We start from the raw sequence: 24533 nt of genomic DNA on the forward strand, positions 1-24533 counted from the left end.
GCTGGGCTGCCGGGGCTGGGTCTCTTGGGGCAGAGAGGGATCTCACCCACTCCCCCTGTGGGACTCCCCACGTGGAAACATCCTGGGGTGGAGTCCAGTGTCATGGTTATGGGGACCTCCTTTTATACTCCCCTCTGGGAGGAGCAGCCGTGAGTTATGGAGGGTGGTCAATGAGATTATTTGGTGCTGCTGGTTGTGACTTATGGGTGTGACCCCTGGGTCAACAGAGACTGGGGGAAGCAGACAGCATCTCTGCTTGGCTCAAGCGTCTGAAAGTGGCCTAGAGTGTGGTGACATTTGGGTGGTGAATGTAGGCTGCCGGAGCTGGGTCCCATGGGGTGGGGAGAGCTCTAATTTTTATCTAACCCTAGTTAGATTAAAATTGCATATAAATACTAATTCTCAGATTCTTATGTAATTCTTAAGTAATTCTTCTTATATATCTTTATTTCAATAATTACATTTATTTCTTAATGTTTCAAAAGGTTTTCTCTCTCTGGAGCAACTAGCAACAAAGAAATGTCAACCAATATATTTCTTATAATGTTTTATAGCCTGTTACCCCAATACTTTATTTATTCAGCGAAGTAGACATTCATAAAAATAAATAGGCATTGTGAGGCCTATTTAAATTAGCCAAGATCTGGTGAACCCAAGTGTCAAACAACAAACACGTGGATGAAGGAGATGTCATTGTATACACACAATTAAATATTAACTAACTGAAAGAGAAAGATGAAATATTGCCTTTTGTAACAGTATGCATGGAAACAGAGGGTTTCATGCCAAGTTAAATAAGTCAGAAAAAGGAATGATTTTATTCACGAGATAAATGAGAAACAAAACAAGGGAATAGACACTGTTCAATGAAAACAAACACTTACACTTTAATTACCCACGGTGGAAGTAGAGGATGGGCTGAAAAGAACCTCAGGGAAGGAATATTAGAATTTTGGTGGAGAGAAAAGAGTGTGACAGTGTACCCCTATATAAATGCTACCACAAAAATGTTTTAATATTTTAAAATTTAAAAAAATTAAATATTTTATGTGTCTCCTAAATATTTTGAACACACACATACACACATATAGTTTAACCCATTGTTTGATAAATCTATAATCATATCCATTTTGGTTAGCTTTGACTTTAGTTTTGATATGATCATTTTTAAAATTTCTATTTATTTATAGAGTCAAAATGAGGGTAAAATTTTTTCATCTTCAAATGGTCAATAATCCATGTGTTAAGCTTGAATTCCATAGCAATAATGATTTTCACATAGCAACTGACTTTAATTGAGAGACACCTTATGGATTTATGATAACTGACATAACATCAACCCCCACAAACCACTTCCTTTCCAGCAAATAGAAAACAACTGAGAGCGTGACTTTGTCAGTTTTGAGCACTGAAGCAGAGAATTGTATCTTTCCGGCAATCATGAAGTCTGATTTCTGGTATTTCTTTCTATTCTGCTTTCAAGTTGAAGTTCTAACAGGTAAGTGGTTTATTGAGTATTTCTTATTGCCATAATTCAAGTGAACTTGACAAGTTTCACTAATACAAATCCAAGTTAGAAATGTTAATCATAAAATAGCTATGCGTTTAATTTTTATGCAGAAAAAAATTGTAGAACAGTCCAAGTTCATGACTAAGGAAATTTGTCCCCTTTACTACTGTTGCAGTGGTGTTTGCACTGCAGTCTTTGATATAATATTTGAATATGAAGCAAAATATTTCATCAGACCATTAAAATTTTAAGTTACCTGGTTGTTACCCTGTTGCGGCAAAAAAGTAGAAGTTGCTTTCTGTTCTCAGAGAAGAGGAAGGGCAAAATAATTTGTGTCAACAGATTGAAAATTAAATAAATCCTGACATTTGGACTAGAAATTATTTCTGAAGGAGAAATTATAATAGCAGAGGACTTTGAAAAGAGGGATTTTGATTTTAATTTTACCTGGTTGTTCTACTGATAGAATGCCTGGGATAACTTGGTAAACTATTAATACTACATTTTGGGGTCCCTGGGAGGACTAGTTCTTTTTGACATAAAAAGTAAATCTGACATTCTCAATTATTTCTAATATATGGTTTATGTTAGGCTCAATTTGAACTATTTAACTCTGCACTATGTTCTTGAGGTATGCAAAAATGAGAGGTTCGATTAACTGTAAAAATGGAAGTAGAACTTAATTGTTCAACTAGAAGTAAATATTGCCTAGTTTCAAAGAAATGGACTTTATATTCCCAAATTTAAAAGAGAACTGGTAAAAAATTTGATCTTGTAGTGCCTCAAGATGACTAAAATTCTTTTACTATATCCTAATTCCTCATTCTTCAATATAATTAAGCCCCAAGGATTACTTGCTTCTTTAACAATGCCTTTCCTATAACCCAATGAAGTTTTTTAATATCATGCACAACAAATTAATATTCACTCATTCACATGCACCATGCGCTTTCCATGAAGAAAGTATTGTGCTAGCTACTGTACTTACAATGATGAGCAAAATGATTTTTTTCTCTTCTCATGAAATTAATGAATGGCTGGGAAAGAGGGATCAGTTAAATTGTCTCAGGAAGTAATGGCAATTGTAATCACAACTCAGCTTTATAAAATAATGTAAAAAAATAATGGGTGAGTGTGGATGAAGGATTTTGAGAACAGAGTTCATTGAATCTTTATTGTGGAAATAGTTTATAAGCTGAGATTTGAAGCAAGTATTAAAAAAGTGGAAAACATGGTGGGAGGTTAGGGAGGAATATGGCATAACAAGAAAAGCAAGTGCAAAGCATCTGTGGTGAGAGAATAAAAACACCATGTGCCTGAGCACTGAGAAGAAAGAATGGTCAGGTTACAACATGAGAAAAGAAAGGAAAGTGTGGGTTAGAATACTCTACTTTATGAGCCATATTAAGGATTTTGACTTTTTTTTACTAGAACATGTCATAGACTGATTTGTTTGTATTATTAAAATCATCCCACTCTGCCCAACACATTGGGGCATTTATGGTGGTGCTATTGAACACAGAGATCTAGCAATGGTTTATTTTTTGTGTGGAAAGTATATCTAGTCTAGCTAGCATTATTACAAGTTACGCCTGCACGGCAGAGCCTGGCAAGCTACCTGTGATGTATTCGATATGCCAAATATAGTAACAACAAAGTTTCCAATGGAGACGTTACTGGGCCCACTCGAGCAAATAGATGAATAACGGGAGGACAGTGACAGTGACAGTGATCTGACAAAGCTAGGAATAAATTGCATTTCTGGAATATTTGTCTTGGGTTATAACTTAATACCATCACTGTTCATTACATAGAGAACCATGTTTCATGACAAGCTATTTTTCAGGTGGTAAATAATAGGTATGAATGACTAAATGGTCATAATAAATCACTGTCACTGTCACTGTCCTCCTGTTGTTCAATTTGCTCGAGCGGGGCCCAGTAACATCTCCATTGTGATAATTGTTACTGTGTTTGGCATATCGAATATGTCACAGGTAGCTTGCCAGGCTTTGTCATGCGGGCAAGATACTCTCAGTAGCTTGCCAGGGTCTCCGAGAGGGGTGGAGGAATCGAACTCGGGTCATCCATGTTGACTGCTTGCAAGGCAAATGCCTTACCTGCTGTGCTATCTATCACTCCAGTTGGTCATATTAAATATAGTTTGTAATCTTAACATTCATAATATCACCACTATACATTCACCTCGCAACTATAATTTTTTTTATTATTATTAGTGAGACACCATGAGGTACAGTTGTAGACTTACAAACTTTCTATTTGGGTTTCAGTTATACAATGATCAAGTACCCATTCCATCCTCCCCCACCCCGCCCAACTCTATGGCAGGGCATTCCCTTTTGCTCTCTTTCCTTTAAGGTAGTGTGATTTACAATAGAGGTATTGAGTGGCCATCATGTTTGGTCTATAGTCTACTTTCAGCACACGTCTTGCATCTCGAGTGAGTCCTCCAAACACCATTTACTTGTTGTTCCTTTCTCTATCTGAGCTGCATTTTCCTCCAGCATGTGCTGCCAGCTTCTAAACCGTGGAGCAGACCTCCTGGTACTTAACTATTCTTGGGTGTTCGTCTCCCATTCTGTTACTTTATATTCCCCAGATGAGTGCAGTCTTTCTATGTTTGTCCCTCTATTTTTTTTAAAAAAAATTTATTAGTGAGACATCATGAGGCACAGTTGTAGACTTACAAATTTTTTTTATTAGTGAGACATCATGAGGTACAGTTGTAGACTTACAAATTTTTGTGCTTGGGTTTCAATTATACAATGATCAGATACCCATCCCTCCACCAGTGCCCATTTCCCACCACCATGGATCCCAGTATCCCTCCCACCCTCCATCCCCCCATCCCACCCTGCCTCTGTGGCAGGGCATTCCCTTTTGTTCTCTCTCTCTTATTGGGTGTTGTGGTTTGCAAAAGAGGCAATGGGTGACAATCATGTTTGGTCTATAGTCTACTTTCAGCATGCTTCTCCCATCCTGGGAGGATCCTCCCAACACTCTTCTCTATCTGAGCTCCCTTGGTGTTCCCTTCTCTATCTGAGCTCCCTTTTTTCCTAGCATGTGTGGTTGGCCCGGTACTAATCTCGGCCATTCTTGGGTGTTAGTCTCCTATTTTGTTACTTTATGTTCCCCAGATGAATGCAATATTTCTATGTCTATCCCTTTCTTTCTGAGTCATTTCGCTTAACATGATACTTTCCATGTGGTACCACTTGTATGTAAATTTCATGACTTTGTCTTTTCTAACAGCTACATAGTACTCCATTGTATAAATGTACTAAAGTTTCTTTAACCAGTCATCTGTTCTAGGGAACTCAGGTTTTTTTCCAGATTCTGGCTATTGTAAAGAGTGCTGCAATGAACAAACAATTGCAGATGTCACTTCGACTATACTTTTTTGCCTCTCTGGGATATATTCCCACATATTGCTATGTTTCTCTCTTTATGACTCATTTCACTTAGCATGATACTTTCCATGTAGAACCACTTGTTTGCAAATTTTATGACTTCATCCTTTCTAACTGCTGCATAGTATTCCATTGTATAGATGTTCCAAAGTTTCTTTAACTAGTCATCTGTTCTCGGACACTCGGACTTTTTTATCTTTTTTCGGATTTTGGCTATTGTGAACAGTGCTGCAATGAACATACAAGTGCAGATGTCATTTTGACTATACTTTTTTTTTTGCCTCTCTGGGATATATTTCCAGGAGTGATATTTGCAACTATAATATTTAGTGGCTCTAAACACAAGGTACCAGGACAAACTAACTTCAATAAGCATTTAAGGTTTTCTTCTTTTTTTTTTGCTTTTTGGGTCACACCCAGCGATGTACAGGGGTTGCTCCTGGTTCATGCACTCAGGAATTACTCCTGGCTATGTTTGGGGGACCATATGGGATGCTGGGAATCGAACCCAGGTCTGGCCGCGTGCAAGGTAAATGCCCTACCCACTGTGCTATCACTCCAGCCCCAACATTTTCTCCTTTTGGCATATGTTTTTAGTTCTCTCAACTACCTAGTCATTCTCATCTTACAGAGGTAAGTAGGTATTCTTATCTTTAATGTTTAAGACTTTTGAACAAGGAAAGGCAATGTGATCTGTAACAATACTTAGTAGCAGAGACAAGATTGGAACTCAAATCTGTTTGATTTCAATGTCCACATTCATTCTACACCATGTTTTAATAGAGATGTAACACCAATCTCAAAAGACAGAAATTCTTTGAGCTTCTGTTAGTAGGAAAGAGTTTAGAAATCTTAGTGATTTTCAGTATTATACTGATCTCATTGTAACAATTTAAAAAGTAGTGTTAATGATTCTAAAACAATAAGAAGGTCTTCATTTCCTCTTCCAATATTTCTCTACTGTTCCAAGAAACTTCTCAAAATGTCCTTCACCTGTTGCCATAATAGCACCACTCTTGCCATTTACTCTTACCTCATGGTCTCTTTTGTTATCCAACAACCAGAAGACTTTCATCATTTTTTTCAGATGTCAGAATCTCTGAATTCCAAACAGAATAAAAGTGTAGTTCACTTTATTGAGACCAGTATATTTTCTTAAAATAGAATTCCTCAACGAAGTTTTTTCTCTGATTTATCTGTGAATATTAACCCACAACTTGTTTTCTAGATTCTTTGTAAGCATCTAAAAAAAGAAAGAAAGAGAACACCTTTCAGTTCTTATAAATTAATAAATTTCAGTGCTAGAATTCAGGAATTTCACTGAAATATTCTAAATTTTGTGAGTGTTTTAACTATCATTACATGGAACAGGTAATGGTAATTACATGAAAAGGTGTTTTTCTCCCAGTACTTATCTAATCATATTGTTTTCATTGTCCTTTCTCTTCCTTTGTTTAGAAAAGCTTATTAGTCTCCTGAAAGATTCTGAGTTCCTTTGTATTTCCTCCTCATGAAAAATAACTTTTATAACTTGCTGTCAAGAATTCCCTCTGATGTAGTAGAATATTATTGTTTAAGTTTTTTGCAGTATGAATTCTGGTAGTAAAATATAGGTGTATAAAGTGATCCTACACATCTATTTTAGCTTTGTTCATTATAAATTTCATATACTTGGAAAGAAATATCTGAAATATTTTTCATAGAAAATAAGTATCCAAAAATAACTTTTAAATCTAGTTTAATAGACCACAAGCCCTCTTAAAAATGTGAACTGTAGACTCAAATCACCTAAATTTAAATTATGGCCTACTTTATGATTAGCCTATAATTTTGGGCAAATTTTTTATATCTGTTTCCTTATCTATAAAATAAAGATAAAAATAGAAAATCTGACTTAATGGTTCTTAGGAACATAAAGTTCTATATTACATGCAATACATCTAACACAGTATCCAGTGCTTCTAAGTTGATGTTATTTTGGGAAGCTTTTTAAAAATTTCAATATTTATATAACTTCCAGACCCATTGGGAGTTATGATATTGGGCTGGGCAACACTCAACTGAGTCGAATCTTTTCATTTAGACCGGGAAACAAGTGTTTTCCAACATCTGATAAATCAAATGTCTTGCTTGACTTCTCTCATATGTTTCCTCAACCCATTGCAGGCCATTTACCAATGAGTCTCATCTCCATAGTCTTTAATTTTTCATAGTCATCTTCATTTACTTATTCAGTTTATACTATGTTTCATGTCCTGGGATTGTTTAAGTGTGATCAAGGTGTCATCTCCATCCTTATGAAACTCATGGTTAAATAAAGAAGATAGACAAGACAATTAAACTTTAAACTTTATAAATTATAAATATGTTGGTATAAACATAGTATTATTGGGGATGGAGCAATAGTACAGCGGGTAGGGAGTTTGTTTGCCTTAATGTAGCTGACCTGGGTTCAAACCCCGGCATCTCATTTGGTCCCCCAAGCACCACCAGGAGTAATTCCTGAGCAAAGAGCTAACCCCAAAAGCAAAGAAAAAAAACCACAGTATTATTGATATAAAACTTGGAATCTGTGTGAGGTCTCAAGCACCAATTTAAAATTGTTTTAAAATCATTATTGAGAAATTCTAGAAGATAAAAAGGAAATCAAAAACTCTAAGCAAATAGTAAAGAACTAAGGTATAAAAAATTACCAAGATGTTCAGGGTGGCTTGAACAGGTCCATGAGATAGTTGAGAGGATTATGTGCCATGCTAAGAGAATGTTTTTTAAATCTTACAGCACTAATTGAGCTTGTAGAGAATTAAGTAGAGGGTCATAATGGCTTTTGGAATGCAAATTTGGGTGCAGCACAGAGAAAAGTCTTGGAAGGGAGATTGCTGGTATGGCTAGCCAAGAGATACTTCCAGTAAGAGGGAGGATGTAAAAAGGTCCTGGTTTGTCAATAGGGATTAACAGAACTGAATGAATTCACATAAATATGAGTTAAGTCAACTGGACTTGGTAGCTTCCTATATTTTGTTCAGGAAAGTCAGATGGAGAGGGCAAACAAGGAAGACTTGAGGTTTGGAGAGTCAGTCTAGTGACCTCCCATAAAGGACTGGCTTTGGGTTTGATGGATGACTATTGAGTTCAGTTTGGGGATGTTGCTCTCAGTGTATCAGGAAATCTACAGAGAGATACGAGATTTGAAATAAGAAACTGGAGGTGAGGGTAAGGATGGGCTGTTGATAAAATTATAGGCTACTAGAGAAAAGAGCTAGAAACAAAATGTGAACAAGTTCATCTAATGAGTGTCCTATCTCTGTATTCAAAGGGCTTTCCTTAGCAGCTGGTGGGTGGGAAATAATGAGGATATTTCCATCCCCTCTGCAGGAGAGTTGGGTTTTTAACCTTATGTGATTTCCTTAGTAGGATAATTTAAAATCAACAGCAATGAAAAGCTAACATAGTTGGTTTGTTCACAAATTAATTAGTTTTTGGATATTGCTACAAAGTTTATACCATCTCTGAGATCATTCCTTTTTTCAAGAAGAAAATCAGTTTTTACTTGAAGAAAATCAATTTTTCCTTTTTCTTATTATATACACTTAGAGGACCAAGGGTTGATTTTATCTCTCCTACAGAGTTCCTTGGAGAGTTAAAAGTAATTCACAATCTAAAGTATGTGTGTTCTCTTGGCTTTTATACTTTTGGGGGGTTTTCTTCTCTATAAGTATTAAGAATTTTTATTGCAGATTGGATTGGCCTTGTTTTGCCTACATTCCCCACTGACTTGAACTCTTCCTTGAACTCCTCCTTTTTATTATAGATGTCTTTGAATCTATAATATACTACAGAAAGGGTGCTTATAGAAAAGCTACTCTTCAGGATTCTAAAGGGTGTAGTTAGTAGAATCAAGAAATCGCAATGTTCAATGAAAAGTAGAGAAGAAGGCATAAAGCACATTTTTAAATGCCAGTAAAAGATCAAGTGTAACAAAACCTAATATAAACATTGTGATTTTTAGAATTTTCTCTTATGCAACATTCATTTAGCTGTTAAGGTAAAGTTTATTATTTTTTGATTATATAAAGTGTGCTTAATAAGCACTACCAATAATTGCAGACTCAGGAGATTTTTTTTTCTATCACTTAGACCTTTGTTTTCCTTAACTCAGCCTTCTAACCACAAACCTCCACAAAGTAAAATTGCTGATTTGTCTCACACCCTTAGCACTATGTGAGTTTGCTGAATATTTTTGGCAAACAATATTCAACTGGGGGTAATTCAGCTGCTGACAAATAGTCCTAGCAAAATGATTTCTATTGATTATCTTAGCAATGAATTTAAGTTGTCTAGATTTAAAAAAAAATCAGATAGCAAATAAACTCTTCTGAGCCAACTCTTCTCAGTCAATCATATTTCCTTCAGAGACTTTAACAGCCCCTACAGCAGTATATGCAAATGCTCTTACTCAGGACAATTAAAACACTTAAAGAAATAACTTATACAAAGAATGAGTATGATTGAACATATTAATCTAATGACACCAATAATAATATTATATAATCATAAAAAATAGCATTTTAAGCCTCTATTGATAGACTTTACCCCTTTTATATATATTAATCAGTTTAATCAAGAGGATATAGTACCTGTTTCAAGAGCACTTACTTTTTGAAAACACCAACAAGAAATAAACAGGTATGAATGTTAAGAATTTCTGTCTTGTTGCCATATTTTAAACCTCCTCACCAGGATCCAAGAGAAAGATGCTTATATGTATTTTTTACAATGTATGGAATACTAACAGATACAAAGCATAGTGCTCACATTATCTGTATATATTAGAGTTTAACTTCTTCAACTATGGGTCATCATCCATATGGTGTCATGTAATTGAATGAGGGGGTGACAAAAACCTTGAAAGTTTGTTCTAAAATCATTTTTATGACTTATTATTGGTAAATGTTTAATTTGTGTATCTATTTAGCATACCCACATACCTAGGGTCGAGTAAAAGTTTCTTAGGCGAAAAAGGGCAGTAAATGGATAACAATGAAGAAAACGCTATTTTAGAAAGCTTACTCATTTAAGAGCCTTTGTCTTGTTCATATAATGGACAAATTTATTGTGTCTCTAAGGATCCAAATAATCAAATCAGATTTAAACCTATTCTCACATTTATGACATCAAATAAAAGATTTTGAACCTTGAAATATCTACTAGAATCATGAAGACTTGTCTAGGTGATTGATGATTCTCTTGGTTATTTTTACATCCAGAGAGATCATTTTTCTTGGTCTGTGACCTTCAAGTTGAGGGAGACTTTTATATGTCTACTTACATGCATCTGTTTTGAAAAAGAAATTTGGTATAATAACTTTGAGATCATGTTCTTGTTATGACGTATATAATCCCTGGCAACATATATTTCTGATCTTTGTTTAAGTTCATAAAAGTAAAATGTAAAATAGAAAACTTAACAGGATCATTTATAAGAAACTTATTTTTCCTTCTATAGCCTATACTTTATCTCATCAGATTTGTACCATCACTAACATATCTACTTTTTTCATGTAAAATATTTAACAAATATTTAATGACAACAGGATAATTAAAATATGTATACTTATTAAACCATCATTCCTCCCATTCAATAAATGTTTATTGTGACTTGCTATATACCAGGTGTTAATATAAATATTTGGGATGAACGCAGGAATAAACATATGAATAAGAAAAATATCCTGATTTTTAAACCTTAAAATATAGTAAAGTAGCTAGAAAATACAAAGGTAAACAAATAAACCAGAAAATTTAAGATACTGATAAGTACTGTAGCTCAGTATGACAGAAAAAAGACTTGGGAGTATGATAGAAAAAAAGACTTGGGAGTATGGTCAAATGGTCAATGGTCACTGAAAGACACTGGTGACCAAACACAGGTGAAAACTGCAGATAACATTTCAAGGCAGACTATCTCTAGATCTATCACTATCACTGTCACCCCGTTGTTCATTGATTTGCTCAAGCAGATGCCAGTATCATCTCCATTCATCCCTGTCATGTGCTAGTGTAGCCTGATGGCAGATTGGGGGATCTTTCAGGGTCAGGGGAGTGAAGACCATCATTGTTACTGTTTTTGGCATATCAAGTATGCCACAGGTAGCTTGCCAGGCTCTGCCATGCGGACGGGATACTCTCAGTAGCTTGCTGGGCTCTTTGAGAGGGATGGAGGCCTTTGGGGCAGTCTCAAATCACCTTTCCAGGTGTTCCCAGTCAGGCATATATGTGAGCAGGATACTTTTGGTAGCCTGCTGGGTTCTCTGAGAGTGAGAACTAGACAATAAGAGGTTGCATGAAATGTGACCACATGCTTCTGGGAGTTTGGTTTTATAGTCTCTGGATCTTGGCCGTTGATGGGGTTACATGGCAGTTGGTGGGTGTAACTGTCTAGCTACTGGAAGATGGGGGATCTGGGTGGAGGAGGCCCAGTCCCGAACTGAGCAGGCTTGGAGATCTCAGCTCCGGGTCCCACACACCTGGGTTCCTCTGCCAGTTCCTTCATGCTTGAGGCTTGTCTAATAAAACTTTTTTCACTTCTCCAAACAAGTTTGTAGTCATAATAATGACACATTAAAAAATTAACTCACCTGAACTTAATGTTGGAGAATATGAGTAACATTCTGGAGTCCCCTTTAAAATAACTTTACCCATTTATAATCTTTTCTTTTAAATTTTACAATCATACTTTCTATGTACATAACTTTACACTGTGTGCAATGTATATAATAAACATTAAAATATATGCAAAGTGTACCAATTTGAGCAACAGAAAGAAGAACAGTTTGGTGGCAGTATAGCAAAGGACTGGTGAAAAATGGAGTTTGAGAGATGGGTCATGCGGGTCCTGGTAAGGAGTTAAAGTTTAGCCTGAGTGAGATGGAGAAGCCCTGGGTATTTTTATAAGCAGACTATGATGCTATCTGACAATGACAGTTAGGTTATTCTGGCTTCCTTGGGAAGCAGTACACTACAAAGTTTTTTTTACTTCCAGAGAGAGAAGATGCTGGCTTGCTGTAGCTGCAATTTAGATGGAGGAGGAATAGATTCACTGGACATAAAACAAATGTGTAGGAAATTATACATTTTCCCATAGTCTGATTCCAAGGGTGATCCTATATGTCTGTAGTGACCCACTGTTAAGTTTCACACATAGTTTCTTGTTTCCATTCTACTTCCATTTGTTGCAGCTAGTAATACTTCAAGCTTAAATAAAACTCCAAATTTTTTGTCCCCAAGAACTTGTATTAACTAAAATAATCTTCTTTATCTTCATTTTTGCTTATTTATACAGGAAAGAATTGGACTTTATGATTTCTTAGTCTGATTATGTATGCTTCTGGGAGTAGGTGGAGTCATGTCTATAACTTGAGTGTGAAAGTGGGGGTATTTGGGGGGAGTCTGAAACAGGGACAGTGTAGATAAGAATTTTCAAGTATTGGTGATATGGAGGTGGTAAGTTGGATAATGAGGAACATATTGAAGGTAGTCTGAGAGAGGATAACTTGGAAAATAATTTATATTAAGAGATGGCATGTGAAGAGAATTTAAATGAGGGAAAGGTAGAGAGTAAGATGACAGTTTTGTGAGGAGAAACCTCACTATTTACAGGTGTGGCAGAAGGACTGACCAAACAGACAGATTCCAAACAGTCAAAATAGACACTCCTATAAAAATTGGAACCAGCATTCCTGGTTGAATTTTAGGTTTGTGGTAAGTATCATTTAGAAGAGAAAATTTTCTGGTTGCTTCTGTAGTTACAGGAAATTGTAGCATTCAGAGTTTTCTTACGTAGTGTGCCTATCAAATGCTTTAGTCAGGGTTATAGGAATTAGCACTTTAACATTGTTTTTCCATTGCAAGCAAAGGCTACATACAATTTGTGCTTAGATTTTTTCCAATAAATGACAATATAATTATGAAGCAATTATTTGAATAGAATCACTGTTTCCTTTAGTTGAAAATATGTAACCTGAAGAATAAAGTTGCTAAGTGACTTTTCACATAGAAAACTTAACACTGAATGTATGGAAATCTAAGTGAGACTCCTTATGACTACACTTATATAACAAATGGGGGCCTATTGCATAACATTGGCTTATCCTTGCTTAGGTTTATTGAGTCACTCCTACAACAGTGCCCCTGAAGCACATCCAATTCCATCAGGCACTAATAAATCTATATTGCTTTTCTCTTTCCTTTATGTAACTGGCATGGTTTAGCAATGTCCTCTTTGTATAGACACAGGAAGACAGTTGATGCTATGCTTTTGTAGTACGGGATTAAATTGACTCCAAATAATATTTACTCCTATCCATCATATTGACTTTACTTAAGCCTCAGTTGCCCTTACTTTCTAACATCCCCAAAAGGAGTCTCCCAGCAAGTGACAAGGATGGACTTAAGGCAAGCTGTAAACTACCCTGGCATAAGAAATGGACAAGCTAAGTGCCGTAAGAAGTATAATAGGTTAAGAGAACAATCATGGAACAAACTCTGTCATGACCCCAAAAGAAGTAACCAAATAAGGACCCACTGGGGTTAGGAATGACTAATCTGGCTTGAGGACTGTAGTCTGGATATATAGCAAGATATCTTCATGAAGAGACAACCTTTAAACTTAATATATCTCATAGAAATATATGTTCATACAAAATATATGTTCATATAATATAAAATATGTTCATACAAAATGACTAAAAATATTAGTAAATTTACTCTCATTGCTTAAATGGATTACTAGCTGGGGAAAGGTGAAAGAAATATACCCTTAGATGGAATCCCACCCTTGAGTGGATCTCTTAGTAATCTAGGGTGCTGAACCCTCAGATAAGATTTTGTCCTTGAGTTCTCCTAGAACTCTGAAAGAGTGGTTTTACCTCTGTTTGTTGTTATGACAATGTTCAATTCCACCTATGTGTACCCCCATCTTTTGTGATTTATATATTACTATGATGTAAAAGGAGAGAATGAATGAGGCTAGGGAAAGGGAAGACTTCAGTTACAACTACAATATGACTATTACTATGATGGGGAAGGGGAAAGAAATTATTGTCTTCAAGGGAAGAGGCCCAACTATGCTGGGGAGTAAGGAGGAGAAACTATTATGCTGTAAGGGGAGAGGTCAAACCACATTGGGGAGGAGAGAGAAATAAACTGTCTATCAACCAGCCTGGGATACAGTTCCTCAGTTCCTCCATTCTCCTGGTCCTTCGTCCTTCTGTTGCCATGGGCCAACTAGGAAAAGAGTTCTCTGTCTCTGAATGCTGGAGTCACGCGCACCCCCATGCTTTTCACTGAAACTCAGTGCAACATTTAGGTTTAAGATGTTGAAACAAAAAAATTGCGTTCAACCAAAATGAATGACACTCACTTCTCTGATGGTCTAGTCTGCTCTTCAGACACTGAGACTCACGAAAAATGTCAGTAGTCTTCCTTGTCCTTCCCCCAAAATTTTATGGACAAAGAAGAGAGTCTCTTTCATTTTCATTTATCTTGACTCCTTGAAACTGCTTAGAAAGATGCTGTTTTTTTTTAAGAGGTTATGGTAAAAATGGTTTTTCTTTTGGACGTCTCACTAACAAAGTAATAGTTCTCTTGGCTGTTTGTAGTCACATCTGGATAGTCTCAATCCTATTTCCATAGGGAGAAAGTGTTGGAAAGAATGTTAAGTAGCATTGGTCTCGATTCTTTTTTTCATAGATGAAAAGACTGAAGTACAGAAAGGTGTTTATTTAGAAAGGTAAGCCTAATCAGAGAGTCTGGTTAATAGCAGATTGAGAATTTACTCTGATTTCCTTTGACGTATTGAATTGCAATTATGTACCACCAACTATTACCTTTCTCACCTCCAGACTTCTTGAATTCAGAAAAGGATTTTATTTTAGAGAAGGATGAAAAAAGGGAAAAGAATAAAAAGCCTCACATGGCATGGAAAGCTGTCTCCTAAGCAAGATTCCATTACATTTCACCGTGTGTTAGGTTATAGATCAAGGCATGGGCAAAAAAGGAGAAAAGTCTATTCACAATATAATCTTCAGAATAGAAGATTATAATCTCTATGTGTATGTTCTTTGTGGACACAAACACTTTGCTCCAGAATCTCTTTGTGGTTTATTTGTTACCATTTTTATGTGCTTGGGAAATTTTTTTTCTAAACATTTCTAAAGAAACTGAAAACATCTCTTTGATTTTATCTTCTGTAGTAGGCAGTCGGGCATCAAAACAATAGTAGTGCAACATAATTTTCTCTCAGATAAGTCCCAAAGCACAATATCATTCATTTTAATCTAATATAGACTAAGCCTATTGTCCTGCTATCAGGTTTTTACCCTTTGTGATTTCTCCTTATGATTACAATTTCTCCTTACAAATTCTCCTTATAAAATCCCCTTACAATTGTTTCTTGCATTTTTTAATTGAAACAAGAAGTTTCCTTCTGTAAACTTAAAAATATTTTAATCAGAAATTATAAAGTGTATATTGTATTTACCACAGATTTAGAATTAAACTTTGTAAGAACACAGAACCCTTTCCATCTCTATTTATTCCTTATTTGATTTCAACTCTTGAACTCCTTTGTATAAAATCATTCAAGAAAATTTTGTGATTATTTATTTAGGTTATATATTTTGTTTCTATTTCTTTAATCATTATTCTAAAACTTTTGACACACATAATTGACTTCTCATATATTCAAATTTACAATATATCTTTTCTATCCTCTTAGATAGTAAATGATAGTAAGTTCTTAGGTGACATGAATTTATTTCAGTATATTTCTGATACTACTTTTATTTTTAAGATATAATCTACCAATTTAATAGTTACTTATTTGGATTATTTTCTTTTAAGTTTCACTATAATATGGCTAACATGCATATTTTAAAATATGCGTAAAATTTGATAGGATTCTCGAATCAATGGATTATAACTTTTTTCTAAATATTATTTTCTAACCAATCTCCAGTCAGTTAACTTTCTCTTTAGTACTATCTAATAGCTCTCAATTTACTGAGGTTTTTTGTTTTTGTTTTTGTTTTTAATCTCAGTGCTCTTTCTCCTACCCTAAGTTTTCGGTAGTTCTTTTTCAAGTTATTTAACACTAATTTGTTTCTGAAGGTCTTGCAGATATTATTGTTTTTGCCTCCCTCCCTCCCTCCCTCCCTCCCTCCCTCCCTCCCTCCCTCCCTCCCTCCCTCCCTCCCTTCCTTCCTTCCTTCCTTCCTTCCTTCCTTCCTTCCTTCCTTCCTTCCTTCCTTCCTTCCTTCCCTTTTTCTGTCTTTCTCTCGCCATACCCAGCAATGCTCAGGGCTGATTCATGGCTCTGTATGCAGGAATTACTTCTTGGCAGTACTCTGGGAACCATATGGGATGCTGCTGCTGTCAACTGCTTTCAAAGCAAATGCTCTACCAGCTCGCTGTACTATCTCTCCAACCTACATGTGCCTGACAACTTTTTATGGTTTGTTTGGTAAATTTGTAGAAATGACTTGAGGCCTAAGATGTAAATTCTCTCTTCCTGCAATAGTTTGCATTTTTTACCTCCAGAACCTCAGAAGTAGTAAGAGTAAAAAATAACATAAATTAATGTTCAAGAGTTGAGATTTTTTGCATCACTGGAGTGATTTGAAGATGCATTGTAAGTTATATGACAGCTGGATTGCTTCTAGTTCACCTGTGTATCAATAATGAAATTGGAACTCCAACTTATTGAAGAAAGAATTATATTGGGAAATTGGCTTTGAGCATGTCTGCTAGACTGCATTACATTTTTTGCTTTGCAGACTCTAGGTGTTGAGACAGAAACAACAATAATTTGAATTTGGGAAAGGAGCAAATGCCTTCAGAATAAAAGCAACTTCAAAGCCCTGTTCCTTTATGTGCATTCTGCATTGCTTTGGGTTCAGTTCTTCAAATTTAGCCTAGCAATTTTACTTGTTGTATTGGATCTTCAATCTTTCATAAAATAGTTTTGATTTTCATTTTTGGTTTGGGATTTCACTCAAAGTGTTATTCCTGGCCCTCTTCTCAGGAGCACTCCTAGTGCTCCTTAGGTGATTATATGTGGTGCTAGGTATCAAACCCAGGTCAGTACAGTAGGTAGGACACTTTGCCTGCACACATCTCTTCAGCCCCAATATTTAATAATTTTGTTCAGCAATATTGATTGTTTGGTGGAGAACTCTTTTGAACAGACTGGACTGCCATGACTATAAACTAGAATTTATTTATATTTTCATAATTAACTTCACTAGTTGAAAAATACATTTCCTAGCGATATGAAAGATAGGAATTAAAACTTTAAAACTATTATGAAAATTAGGTAAATGTGGTAAATTCTTAAAATTAAGGTAATTAGAACAAGCAGAATTCTGATTAATAATCTTGCTTAGTGACAGTTTCATAATAAATTGGAGCACTTCTTTAGAAAAAAACATGGCGAAATGTGGTATAAAATAATGTTAATCATTTTGACCAAATTAACAATATTTAAATATAAGCTGATACTGAAAATAACTGAAACAATATTCAACATTAGTGGAATGCATTAACAGATTATTATAGATTAGCATAGCCTATTATATAGTAATAAAGATAATTACAACTACTCTGAAAAATGGAATGTTTATAAAAATATGAAATGAAAATAGCAGAACACAAAGTAATATTCTAATAATCTTAAACAAGCTTATGTCTGGAAAATAAATAGCAAAATTACAAAAATGGCATATCTATATTAATGAAAGACCAGTTAGTTTTTCTTAATTCTTTCATTTTTTATATAGAAAAATAAATATTTCAAAACTTACATAAAAGCCACCATGATAATAATTTTCTCCAAATATTTTTGGCATACAGACTCATATTCTTTTTATTTTGGGGAATAGGACTAGAGATTCATGTTGACTTACAATAATTCAAGCCAAAAATCATTTAATTTTCTTCTGATTCTTGTGTAGTTCACAGAAACAAGCTGGCTTTCTATGAGTTTAAAATTATAAAAAAATTAAAAACAAAGATTATAGCTTTACATTTATTATCAGATCTTGATTCAGTTATTAATGAATGGGATTTGGAGCCAACATATTTCCTAAATTATTAAATTACTTATCTGGTCATTTCTTAGGAAGAAGGTATGATATAAATTTATGTTATATGTAATTATTAATTTTAATAGTGGGCTGGAGCGGTAGCACAGCGATAGGGCATTTGCCTTGTGTGCAGCAGGCCTCGCTGAGCCAGGTTCGATTCCTCCACAACTCTCTGAGAGCCCGGCAAGCTACCAAGAGTATCTCACCCGCACGGCAAAGCCTGGCAACCAACCCAGGTATTTGATATGCCAAACACAGTAACAACAAGTCTCACTATGGAAACGTTACTGGGCCTGCTCAAGCAAATCGATGAACAACAGGAGGACAGTGCTACAGTGCAGATCTATTCTGCAGAATTTTTTTCTGTGAAATATGTATTTCCTCAAGTCTCTCCTTGCTTGGCAAAGTACAACTTTCCTTCACTTATAACTTTTTAGGAGGCAATTGTCAGGAAGGATTGAAACACACTTGATACTATTCAGGGGCCATTCCTTGGTTCTGTGCTCCTCGGTATTCCTGGGTGATGCTCAGGAAACTATGAGTTCAATGGCAGGCAGCCACATACAAGGCAAGGACCTTAGTCATGCACTATATCTCCAGCTCATCACATAATTTCATTTTTTAATTTTTTTCTTAAATTTTTATTAGTGAAACACCATGAGGTACAGTTGTAGACTTACAAATTTTTGTACTTGGGTTTCAGTTATACAATGATCGAATACCCATCCCTCCACCAGTGCCCATTCTCCACCACCACTGATCCCAGTATCCCTCCCAACCCCCATCCCCCCCATTCCACCCTACCTCCGTGGCAGGGCATTCCCTTTTGTTATCTCTCTCCATTTGAGTGCTGTGGTTTGCAAAAGAGACATTGAGTGACAATCATGTTTGGTCTATAGTCTACTCTCATCACACCTCTCCCATCCTGAGAGGAACCTCCCAATACCGTTTATTTGGTGCTTCCTTCTCTATCTGAGCTGCCTTTTCCTCTAGCATCATCACATAATTTTAAAATCCATTTTCTAAACGTGACATTTATGTTTTATTTTTTTCCAATAAAAATTAGAAACTGATCTGTGTAAACCATGTATTTATTTACACACTTATTTGTTTCTACAGTTCTTGCAGATATTATTGACTTCATCACCTCTATTTGAATAGTACTCTATTCCTAGCACAATCTATGGTGCATTAGTACAAATTTATTTGTTTACCCTCTATTTTAAACATGAAAACTGCCAAAGCAAGGAACCATATGTTTGAATTTTTGCAACATAAATATATTGTCGATTACATATTATATAGTTAGATGTGATAGTCAAGTTTCTGGTTAGAATTTTTCTAGGATGAAGTTTTGCCCTTTGTCAAACTCTGTTTTTTGCTTGTGAAGTTCTTTCATTTTGTTTCAGTAGCATTTACTAAGAAGAATGGATTACTTTTTGTTTCAAATATAATTATTAGGGTAACATATTCCTAAAATGTCAGCTCTGTCTTGTTTTCTTTCTTTTAATCTAGGAGATTTCAACAACTCTGCCAAATCTGAGATGTTTATATCTCACAGTGGAGGTTTACAAATTTTATGCAAATACTCAGAGACTGTCAAGCAACTTAAAATGGAGCTAAGGAGAGGAGAAAAAATATTGTGTGAACTAACCAAGACAACGGGAAATAGAAACACAGTTTCCACAAAAAATGAAATTTTCTGTCAATCTCAGCTTTCCAATAACAGTGTTTCTTTTTTTCTGTATAACTTGGATGCTTCTCATGCCAACTATTATAGCTGCAAACTATCCATTTTTGATCCTCCACCTTATCGAGAAGAGATTATTAGAGAATATTTGCATATTTATGGTAAGACATTGCTTTCATCTTTCAGACATAAGAGTATCTATATCTTTTGACAACTTTTCTCACTAATGAAAGCATCTTTGTGTTGGAGTTCATTTAAATGCAATTAATGGGATTTATTATTGATAAAAATATGAAAGAAGTGCTTCATTATTAATAATAATTAGTATTGACCTGTTATGCACTATTTAGTCATGCAGACTGTGACATCAGAAGTATGTAATGCTTTCCTTAAAATACATTTAGAGTCAGGCCTTTCTACAACTAAGGCTTAAGGTTTCGATACTGTGCTAGGTGTGTGTAATAAAAAGACATGATTAAGTTGGAAATCAAATTAACTATTAACTATTTGATTAATCAATCAAACTATTATTTTTATTATTTCACAAAACATATACAAAAAAGGCGATTCTCATAGCCAATTTGGAAATGCATGTATAGAGTTTTCTGGGTTTTAATTTTTGGATGCTTATGATTAGACTAAGATGATTTGTTTTACCATTAACCTGGATTTCATGAGGGCACTGTAGCACTGTCCTCCCGTTGTTCATCAATTTGCTCGAGCAGGGCAGTAACATCTCCATTGTGAGACTTGTTGTTACTGTGTTTGGCATATTGAATACGTCAGGGGTAGCTTGCCAGGTTTTGCCGTGCGGGCGAGATATTCTCAGTAGCTTGTCAGGCTCTTGAGAGGGATGGAGGAATCGAACTCGGCATGAGGGCAATAAAGAAAAATTCAACTTCACTAAATTGGTCATTGAAATTTGTAAAACAACTTTTGACTTGGTACTTAAAGGGGAGATTTGATTTTCATGATCTCTCTCTCTCTCTCTCTCTCTCTCTCTCTCTCCCCCCCCCCCACCTTTGTCTATTTATCTCTCTGTTGCTTTTTTTCCAATACAGAATCCCAAAATTGCTGTCAGATGAGGATATGGTTGCCTATAGGATGTGCAGTATTTGTTACAATCTTCTGTTTGGGGTGTGTTTTTATCTGTTGGCTGACAAGAAAGGTGAGAAATCTTCATCCTTACTTGAATCTGTTTTGATGAGTAAATAATCAGTGATATTCCTCAGTAAAACACATGCCATTTCATCAATAGATAGACAATTTCTTTTACTTGAGATATGCCTATTAGTTAAGATAGTAACATGGAACAGTGGATTATTTATTTTACAACAACTCATTTCAGAAAAGAATTTAATGGTTTGATATATTTTTTGAATAATAATAATAATATAAGGAAATTAGAGGAAAGCATGAGTAAGAAGTCAGGAAAAGATTAATATGTAAAATATATTTCTAATTTCTGAAAAATTAAATGTGGACTGTAAATTTGATTTTAAAGTTCCTAAGGCTCAGGGAAAATATAAAATATTAATAACTTTTACTCAATTGGTTAATTAAAAAACAATCAAAAGAAAGTTGTAAGTTGTCATTGGTAACTGGAAAGAAAATTGCTTCATTACAAGAAAATTATTAGGAATCCTTATTTAAGAAAATAATTGAAAAATGTATGCAAAAAGATGAGTTATAGTAACAAGGGGAGATATTCAGAGAATTTATGCTAATGGTATAGTGTTTATACATTACTGTGACCATTGGCTATTATGTGTAGTATCTATGCCAGAATGGAATTTGACAGAGAGATAGAGCCTATAATCTAAATCTACTGGGGAAGGGAGAAAAAGAAACAAAATTAAGGAAGTTCAGCGGAAACTCCCCTGTCTCTTTTTGTCTTTTAGCCATACCTGGCTATGTTCAGGCCTTACTCCTCATTACACAGGACCTGCTCAGGATCAAACTGGGGTTGGTTCCAAATAAGGCAAGGACCTTAATCCATGTACTATCTTTTTGGCTCCAGAAACTCACTTTACTTTAAAACCAGTTTCACAAAGTTTTCTTAGCCTGTAGACAGGTACCTGAGTTATAGTCTAGTATTTTGGTCACATATCATCTCTACAAAGCATAGAAAATAATAAAGAAACAGCAACAACAATTAGTCAAACAAAAACAGGGACTAGATGAATAGCAGATGTCAAACCATGTTTTTGGTATGTGTGTTTGTTTTTCCCCTCCAGAAGTCTCAGTCCAGTGTATCTGACCGCAGCAGTGAGTACGTGATCATGGCCTCAGTACCTACAGCCAAGACACCCGGACCCAGAGGTACAGTTTAACTTGGAGGTTAGAGCAGGGAAGATAATCTGACTATTCCAAAGAAAGGAAAAAGATCTTTAATTACTTATTTTCACATTTTTCAAAAAATATAAATAGGAATGAAAATTAACGTAGAACCAAAAAGTTATGTTACTGAATAACACTTTTCCCAGTGCATTGAGAAAAACAATTAAAAACAGTAATCTTGAAAGTCACTATTAAAAATATTTCCCAAATTCACAAGCCATCATATCAAGACAATTTTACAACTGAGTTTAAAAATTAGGAAAGAAATCTTTGTTATAATTTTCAAGCCACGAATCTGAAAGTTGAGGGAATTTGGGTAGTCACAAATTAGATGAAACTAACTTTTTCCATGGAAGTGAATGCTATTAACTTGCATGTCATTAAATTGATGAGCGTCCAGAAAGTATGAAGTTTTCACAAGGGAAAAATTGTAAGTTGCAATGATATGACAGATGTAATGAGACATATGCCATTTTTTTTGCCACCACTCAGGGTGAAAACTATTTGGATGGGATACACATAGTTTCTATCATAATTACAGTGGAAGATAGAAAAACACTCCTTTAGCTCATCTTCTATTTTTCAGATAAATTTATACTTGTGGTATTTCAGGGTATTAATTGACTCCTTTGCATGCTTCCCCTCCCCCCACCGGGATATGACAATAGATTTTACTCTATCAAGGACATTGAGTTTCACTACTTTGCTATTGAGAAAAAATGTTTTCTCTAAGTCTGGTCTGATAGTTTGTATTCCTAGAAGCAGACTCTGAGATAGAGATTTGGTGGAAGTAATATATTTATATGGTGACTCCAAAAGAAGAAGTGGAGCAAACAATTATTAAGGAAGGAAGTCAATTGAAGGCTTCATCACTAAGGTCTCAACTAGAGGATAAAGACTAAAAGAGAAGAAAAGAGTGCAGATGTTACCTTGAAGTATTCTTCTGAAGGATTGCAAGCAGGGCATTTTTCTTTCATTTGTTTGCTTATTCGCTTTGGGGTCACACCCACCAGTGCTCAGGGTTTACGCTTGGCTCTGTGCTCAGGGATCACTCTTGGTAGGATTTAGGGGACCATACGCGGAGGACCATATTGCCACTGATTTGGTATTGCCCACTGGGATTTTCACTTTACCCTGGTACCTAAATAGTGCCAGGTGCTTGGAATAAGCTTGTTTTCTAAGCTTTCAGAGAAAAAAACTCAGAGACAGAAAATCCTGAGGGTACCTTATGGGCTCTTATAGAATGGCCTGCATGTGTGCTGGAATGGGAGGCAAGAAGTTCCAGTTTTCCTGCTCCCCACCCCAATTGTGCATATATCTGCAATTAAATGCAAACAATAATAGCTGAAAGTTTTGAGTGAAGCTTTTTGAGGGGTGACAGGACATTTCTTCTGAATTCTAGAAAACATTATACAGGTATAATTTTCAGGAGACTATGACTCGGTATTTCTATAAAGCAGGTTTTATATAATTTCTGTAGCCTAAAATCCCAGGAAAAAAAAGATTTTACAAGCTTATTACATGGCAGGTTCTCAATATAAGTATCTTAAATGAATAAATAAAAAGTTTGTAAAGTAAAATCTTTCATTTTGGATTATAACCCCATACTGTGAAATGCAGATTAAGTAGGGCAAGGGAAGACTCAAGTCAGTCCAATTCTTCCGTTTGCAATGTCACTGGAAAATTGTTGTGTTTACATTGAGGGTTGAATTATGTGAGTGTCAAATCTAGTCAGCTGCAAAGATTAGAGGTCATATAATATCTGTTAAAGAAGTTAAGATAGCTAGGTAAAACCTCTGGAAAATGTGGTTTGGTATTGTGTCTTGAAGTATAAATTAGATTTTAGGTGTGTGTGTGTGTGTGTGTGTGTGTGTGTGTGTGTGTGTGTTTACTGGAGGCAGACCGGGTAAATGTCAAAGAAAATTAGAATGTGGAAAACTTTTTAAATAATTTATGCTAACTTTATGTTACAGGTATGACTCAAAATTTGAGATGCTCTGGCGCCCAAGCATGAATCTGGTTGGCCAGTTCATTGTTCCCCAACTGAAGTGGCAGAGTGCCTCATTTTCTTGATCACAGAATGACTGACTTGATTTGACCACAAACATCTACTGCAGGGAGTTTTGTTCAATCTGGACTAGTCAGTTATGTCAGTCAGTAGAGTAACAGACTGCTTTAGTACTGTTGAATTCTCTTAAAACAAACACCCACTTGCATATAGCTTTAGAGAAAGTCTAGTTCATGTGTACTCAACAAATAGACCTCACTGGAATGGAATTCTTGTCTTCTTAATGGCTTCTAGCTATGCATCCGCCAGAAAAACAAACATATCAACAGAGAACTTGAAAGATGCCAAGGATACTGAATCTGCAAAGCAAATGGGCAGTCAAGGGGCACCATCTGTCCATTACAGACTACCT

General features: G+C 35.4%; 1 protein-coding gene across 1 annotated transcript; it reads left to right on the forward strand.

The window, feature by feature from the left end:
• Window positions 1-1416: 1416 nt before the first annotated feature.
• ICOS (inducible T cell costimulator) lies at window positions 1417-24189 on the forward strand. Its single transcript, XM_056111771.1, has 5 exons — window positions 1417-1498; window positions 19599-19934; window positions 20835-20941; window positions 22011-22095; window positions 24087-24189. Exons 1-5 carry the CDS (start codon window positions 1441-1443, stop codon window positions 24125-24127), a joined length of 627 nt encoding a protein of 208 aa, XP_055967746.1. The 5' UTR covers window positions 1417-1440; the 3' UTR covers window positions 24128-24189.
• Window positions 24190-24533: the final 344 nt, after the last annotated feature.

The sequence above is a fragment of the Sorex fumeus genome, unplaced genomic scaffold (assembly GCF_029834395.1).
Source record: "Sorex fumeus unplaced genomic scaffold, SorFum_2.1 ptg000014l, whole genome shotgun sequence".
Lineage (NCBI taxonomy): Eukaryota > Metazoa > Chordata > Mammalia > Eulipotyphla > Soricidae > Sorex > Sorex fumeus.

Excerpts from the sequence above, each read along its gene's own strand:
- ICOS (XM_056111771.1), top strand. The coding sequence starts at position 1,441 with ATGAAGTCTGATTTCTGGTATTTCTTTCTATTCTGCTTTCAAGTTGAA. Across the intron at positions 1,499-19,598 it reads TCAAGTTGAAGTTCTAACAG|GAGATTTCAACAACTCTGCC; the intron begins GTAAGTGGTTTA and ends CTTTTAATCTAG. Across the intron at positions 22,096-24,086 it reads CAAGACACCCGGACCCAGAG|GTATGACTCAAAATTTGAGA; the intron begins GTACAGTTTAAC and ends TTTATGTTACAG.